General features: G+C 35.8%; 1 protein-coding gene across 1 annotated transcript; it reads left to right on the top strand.

Moving 5' to 3' along the window:
• Positions 1-1378: 1378 nt before the first annotated feature.
• Positions 1379-1822, top strand: LOC131160853 (F-box/kelch-repeat protein At3g18720-like). Its single transcript, XM_058116733.1, has one exon. The coding sequence runs from the start codon at positions 1379-1381 to the stop codon at positions 1820-1822; it is 444 nt and encodes a 147-aa protein (XP_057972716.1).
• The last annotated feature ends 5566 nt before the right edge of the window (positions 1823-7388 follow it).

Raw genomic sequence — 7388 nt, 5'->3', positions numbered from 1 at the left:
GGCTTCTTGTATTCCTTGACGACGACTTCTCTCTCTTTAATCCTTTGACGCTATCCACCATCAAATTGCCCAGTTTAAATTCTATTGAAGATCCTTTCTGCTTTGGCATTTGCACGTTGTCATCCCCTCCTAGCAATCCTACTTGTACGGGTTTTTTTTTTTATGATAAGTCCCCCCCCCCCCCCCCCCCTTCAATGACCAGCGATGGAGGGTGCAAAACTACAGAAAACAGATTCCGAACATTTTACGAAATGAATTAAGCTGGAATATGAGGTTTGAAGCTGTTGTTGCTTTTGATTCTAAATTATATGCCTCGACTGCTGCAAGTGGTATGATGGCGGTTATTGAGGTTGATGATTCACACCACCTTAAGATCACATTCCTTGGAATCAGGTGTCCAACTTGGCCAAAAAAATTTATCTCTGGACGACACTTTCTGTTGGAATCATGTGGTGAAATCCTTGTGGCTCAACAGCTCTATGGAGTGAGGAACAACAATGAAGCCAACACCATAAAGGTTCATAAACTGGACTTTTCTCGGATGATCTGGGTAGAGGTGAAAAGCTTGGACGACAGAATTTTGTTTTTGGGTCGTAATTGTTCTGTTTCATGTCTTGCAACAGAAACAGAAACCCAAGGGAATCACATATTCTTTACTGAGCCGGAAGAAAAAAGCTTGTCTTCATTCAATATTGAAGAAGCAAGCATTTCAGCTTATATGTCTTGGCCAGATATACCCACACCTTGGCGTAGGCCCATTTGGGTCATGCCTAATCGCAGGTAGAATTTTAATTTGATTTAGATATACATATGGAGTATGGGTTAGGTTGATGTTTCTGTTTAGATGTTGCTCCAAAAAGAACAAGGAATTTTTGGGGGTGGGGGAACAAATTCATCTCTTTCGTTCCTAGATCTGAAGCTTTTCTCTTTTTGTTTTTTTCCTAATTTATATTCATTGTTATCCCTTGCTAATCGAGTTATTATTATTGCCCACAGGTTAGCTGACATGCAAGCAGAGGCCAAACAGAGTGGTAACACTATGAACAAAGAATTCCCTTGTAAAGAGGATAAGGAAGGCAACGATGGTGTCGAGGATGTGGATCAGACAAATGCAAATACAGTAAATTGGAGTGATCTTTGTTTTGATATTTTTTCTGTGGTTGCAAAGCATCTTAATCTGTTTGATTACATGAACTTTCGAGCTGCCTGTAGAGATTTTTGATTAGCTGCTCCTCCAACAAATTGGAAGACTGCATCTCCCATGTTAAAGAATCATATTCTATCCCCATGGTTTATGTACTTAAAGAACGATGGCGGAATTTGCTATCTTAGTGACCCGATTCATGGTAATACATTTAAAAGAAAGAACTTACCAGAAATGTTGTCAGGTGCTGAAATATATTGTTCCTGGGATGGTTGGTTGCTAATGTCTAAAGATATGGAGTCCATATTCTTCTTCAATCCTTTTACAGGGGAGCAGGGTGAATATCCAAGACACGGAATGTTTAGTATAGCTGGAATGGGCTTTTCAACTTTGCCAACTTCTTCAGACTGCACGACTCTTGTAATTTGCGGTCATGACGATACAGGTCTTTCCTTTATTCATTCAAGGGAGATGGCATGGAGATACGTTTACCATATTAATTGTCGTGATTTCAGAGCAATCTGCAACCCAGTTTTTCTAGATACAACTTTCTACGTACTGGGTTCAAATGGGAATTTAGGAGTCTTCAACTTAAACATATGGGAAGGCCATTGTGATGTTCTTGCAAAACCCGCAAGGCCCTGCAATTCCTTTTCCCATGGCTACTTGGCAGAATAGAGCTCTTATCAGTTTTTGTGGGTTGTAGATACCTATTTTTGCCCAAGCCAAATGAAACATGGGGTCATTTCTCATTGTATTATGATTATTATCATTACCTTAATTTCACTATTATATTATTATTATTATTATTATTATTATGATTTTTTTTGTTGTTATTTACACTATTATCATTATTTTTATTTTATTATTATTGTTAACTATTTTCCCATATTGATATAAGTAATTTATTATTACTGTTATTATATTATTATTATTTATTTTCCTATATTGATAAGTAATTTATTATTAATACTATTATTATATTATTATTATTTTCCTATATTGTTATAAGTGGCTTATTATTATCACCATTATTTATCTATTATTATTTTTATTATTATTGTTTTTTTTTTTATTTGTTATTTTTTTATTTTTATTATTATTATTATTTTTATTATTAACATTATTTCTATATTCACTTTATTATTATTATTATTATTTTTACCTTATTATTATTATTATTATTATTATTATTATTATTATTATTATCTCCTTATTACCATAATAGTAATTATACTCATATATATTATTTCCAAAAGAAAAAATACAATAAGATACAAAAAAACCAAAAAGGAAAAGAGATGGGTTAGGGTTTCTAAAAGTTTTTTTATATAAGGGACCTCTTCTTCTCTTCAAGCGACAGCCGAGGGCGCAGGAAAAACAGAAAAAAAAAAAAAAAAAAATATCCTTGCTGCGCACCCTAATTCTCTTTCCCCGGCTCCATCTCTTCCTCCTTGATTCTCCCTCTCTGCTCTCTGCCATCACCACTCTCTCTCCATCCTCCACAGCCTCCTTGTTCCTCACTGAACCAGCTGAGACCCTCTGCCATCACCACTCTCTCTCCATCCTCCACAGCCCCCTTGTTCCTCACTGAACCAGCCGAGAGCCCCCTGTTTGCCTCCTCAGTCCTTCACTCCGAATCAGCTTAACTCCGGCAACGACCCAGCAGGTCTCCGGCAACCATCCCGCTGCTGCAACTCCATCCCCACTGCTCCGGCCACCGTTGACGTCGAAGTAACCTCCGGCCACACCAGGCAATACCTTCGAGCCCCCTTGCTATCGAGCACTACACCAGAACCTCTGCAGTGGTCTCCGCACAGCAGCTCCTCGGCCTTCCTCAACCACCGTCAAGACCCGAGCATCAGCAGAACAGGACATCCCGCAAGCCTCCACACAGAAACTCTCCATCTGCAACTCCCTCACACACCAGACAGCACCGGAGACCTCTGTCTCCATCTTTCATCCCGAGGCTCCTGCAGTGGTCTCCGCACAGCAGCCCAACAACCCCATTGTTAAGTGCTTCCTCTACAAGTTCCCTGCACAGGACACACACACACACACATGCATGCGATTTCATTTTATTTTGTTTCATTTTATTTTTATTTATTTATCTTCTGATTTTGGTCATTACATATCTAATATTTGGGGTTTTGTTTTGCTTTAGGCAGGTATGTGCAATATTTAATGACTTTTTTTCTTTTTTTTGTTTAGACTTCTATTATATATATGTATATAAATATTACTATTATTGTTGGATTATTATTTGTTTTAAAATAACTTATTACATGTCCATATTTATTGTTGTATATTTGTTTAAAGTGCTTATATTATCGTTGTATTATTTTTTTTTTTTTGTAATCATTGTAATATACTTACTTTTATTGTTACCTGTTATTTAGGGTGTTTGTTTTATTGTGTAGACATTATTTAGGCTTTTTGATGTATTTAGGATATTTATCATATTTATTGTTTATATGATATTTAGGGATTTTGTGTATTATTGTTTAGGATTGTAACATTTACGCATGTTCATGATTCTTGATTGTTTATATTATTTTCATGATATTATCTTTTAAGGTTTTGGTTATTGTTTTAGTTTAGGGTTTTTACTATTTTACGTTATTAGGGTTTTGAGTAGTGTTTTATTTAATCTGTCTCTATATTGTTATTGTGTACTAATTTTAGGGATTCCATACCATTGAATATTAATCTTAAGGGTTTCCATAAAATGTATATTACTTCTTTGGCTTTTATATGGCTTGGAAGAATTTGATTTATTTTCCATATTTATGTACAACATTTCCATATTAGGATATATTGATATTTTAGAGTTTGTGTATATTTTATAATAGATTCATGATGTGAATTATTGTCCATAATCACATTCATTTTCCTTACATATCTATAAAAGTACATAACTTCTAGGGTTTAATTTGTTTCCACATCGTTATTGTATATTAATGGTAAGGTTTCAATTATTTCCATAATGATTATTGTATATATCGTATATTTATTTAAGGGTTTGAATTGTTTCTGTATTATTATTAATATTATTAATTGTTTCCATATGTGTATATAAATGAGAGTTAACTTTGGGGTTTTCATTATTTCCAAATTGTTATTATTGTATTTATAGGATGTTAATATCTTATTATATGGTAGTGTATTATTGTCATTATTAGTATTATTGTTATTATTATTACGTATGATATAGTATCATTATTATTATTATTCTAAGTTTAGTATTATTATGACATGAGTTACATTATTATTATTATTATTGTTGACCTTATTGGTCACGCCCGGTTTTGATTATGACAAATACTCATTGTATCTAATGAGCGTTTGAGTTTTTGTGCAGGAATCAAGAATGATAAGATCAAGATGTGCACAAAAGCAAGAAAGGCTTGAAGACAATTTCATAACTCTTAATTGTAATAATGTTCAGTAAAATTGTCTGTAAAAGTAATTAGGGTTCTTCGGTTTGTAATAAGCACACACATCACAAACATGATTTAATTTGCAAGCTCAAATCGAACCGTAGAAAGACCTTAGGATCTTGGTCGACCGACACCGGACTTTTTCGGTGATCTCAAATTGGACCCCAAAGTGACCTTAGGACACACACATATTCACATATATTTGTTAGGCACTTGAATAGGAATTGTTTGGGTAGATACGGGACCGAAATGCACACTTGGTGCACTTTCGGTCGACCAGCCAATACAGTTCAATTTGGCCCGGTCGACCGAAACCGATCCAGGTCAACTATTTGACCCAGGCCCTGTCGACCGAGCCCTTATAGGTCATTTGACCTCGGTCGACCGAACCACCTGGGGGTCAACAATTTGACCTCCCGGTCGACCAACCAGATTTGTACTCCAACTACCTGGTCGACCGAGGGGTCTTGAGAGAATTCCCAGCGGTATGGTCGACCGAGCCATACAGTTCAAAAAGGCCCCGGTCGACCGAACCTCGGAGTTTTTGAAAATCGCCCTTGCCCGGTCGACCGACCACTCAGTTCAAAATCCCCCTAGTCGACCGAGCCACTTGAGTCCTGGTCGACCGAACCACTTTTGGTCGACCGGACCTCTTGGGTTGTTCCTATTTTACCGCAGTTAATATTTTTATAAACAGGGTTAAAATGCCTTAAACATCATTAAACTTTTCTAAAAATACCCTATAGGTCCCCAACGGTCATATTTTCTCCCTTGCCTATATATACAAGTTCATTTGAGAAAATTAGAGAGAGATTAGCCACTTTGATTAGGGAAAATTCTTTGAAAACCCAAAACCCTATAATACTCATTTCCAAGCTCCACACACTCAATCTTACCTTCTCATATTGCCTACATCATTTGTAAGTTGATTTTGAGTGCTTATTGTAATTGGTTTGTTCTCCCATCTCTGGATTGTCGGATTTATTTTTGAGAGCCAAACCTTAAGTATTCTTAGGGGACTTTGTTAGTAAGTCTCTCCTAAGAAGACTTATATAAAACTTCTGAGTATTGCATAATCAATTCAATTTCTTAAGAAGTTAGTATTTGCATTTTGGTTGCAAAAACATTTTCAAATATCTACCGTATTTTATCTTGAAAATATTTGATGAGATATTTGCTAGTGTGATAAAATCTTTGTTGCAATATTTCTTAACCCATATATCTCTTGCTGAGTACAAAGATTGAATATCCCTTTTTGCAAACCAAATTTATACATTGTTAGAGCTTCATATACATGTATGTATTGAGAAAACTTATTGATTGAAATATATGAAGTTTGGATAATATCTTTGTTTGAGCACTTAGATTGAATATCCTGTGATACAAAGATCATTTAGGTTTGCACTCTCATGCACTCATTAGAACGATAGTAAATCTACTTGAGAGTTGACATCTTAGACCACATTGAGCTTACATATTATTTCATATTTGTGGTGTATATTATTGCGCGAATTTGGGTACTTATCTGCTTTACTTGAAAGCACAATCACTGTACCATTTTAGTATAATACACATTGGTTGTATTTCCAGGCACGGGCTTGAAGAGGGAGACTAGCCCTGGAATAGTCCCGGATTGGCTTAGACCCGGTTAGGAAAGCTAGGTGCGTCGTCCTGTTAAGGCGTGTAGGTTGAGGTCAGCCCCGCTAATTGACCTGGTTAAGGTTGAGGTCAGCTCTGTGTTAATTTGACCTGGTTGTAAACGGTGCCGCTCCACCCTTAAGTGAGCTATTAGTGGAATCCTCTAACTTGCGAGCTTGAGGCGGGGACGTAGGCACTGTTGGCCAAACCTCGATAACATATCGTGTGTTTATTTACATTTCTGCACTTTACATTTACCGCACGCGTATGTTATTATGTGAATGATGCGCTTAACTTAAATTTCCACATATATTTTATATCTGCGCATTTGGAATTATATAGACCAACCCTAGGTTGTTTTATACGAGCATTTTATTTAACCTAGGTGATAAACTTGAAAATTCCAATTCACCCCCCCTCTTGGGAATACACCAATCATAACAATTATTATTATTATGCGTGTATTATTACTATCTATTAGGTTGGTTTATTATTAGGGTAAGTTATTAGGTGCTATAAGCAATTTATTATTATACAGTATATATAGCATATATGTATCCCTATTATTATTACATGTATTGTGGTAATTTAATTTCTTAGTTTATTATCTTATTAATATATATTAAAACCTCCCATACTATTATTTTCCTATAAAAATTTTATATAATTTCAAAATTTTGGGAGTGTATTTTCTTAATTATTATCCCTATGATTTTATTGCGGGGGTATGAGCCCTCGGGCATCACGTACCCTAAGCTCTGAGGGAACATATATGTATATATTAGCTTTATTTATTTATTATTTTACTTATTTATTTTTTTACATGTATTTATAAATTCATAAAAAGGAGTAATTTCAAGAATTATTAGATTAACTTAGGGATAATTTCAAATTAATTAAGTACCGTTCGTAAGAACGGACGCGTAGGGGGTGCTTGTACCTTCCCCTCGCGTAACCGAACTCCCGACCCCAACTCTGGTAATGTAGACCGATTCTACCCCTAACAGGGTAGTAATCATGTGTTCTAACCGCACTAAAGGTTAGTGGCGACTCCTACACCATATTTTTCCTGAAAATATTAAAATAATTTTTAGTTCGCCGCCCGGGGCACACGCGCTCCCGGGACGTCGCAACAGCTTGGCGACTCCGCTGGGGACTTAGAGAGT

Source organism: Malania oleifera, chromosome 7, assembly GCF_029873635.1.
Source record: "Malania oleifera isolate guangnan ecotype guangnan chromosome 7, ASM2987363v1, whole genome shotgun sequence".
NCBI classification, from domain to species: Eukaryota; Viridiplantae; Streptophyta; class Magnoliopsida; order Santalales; family Ximeniaceae; genus Malania; species Malania oleifera.
This window is presented reverse-complemented; position numbering and strand designations above follow the sequence as displayed.

What these genes read in the sequence shown, in the direction of transcription:
- LOC131160853 (XM_058116733.1), top strand. Translation starts at nt 1,379, where the DNA reads ATGTTGTCAGGTGCTGAAATATATTGTTCCTGGGATGGTTGGTTGCTA.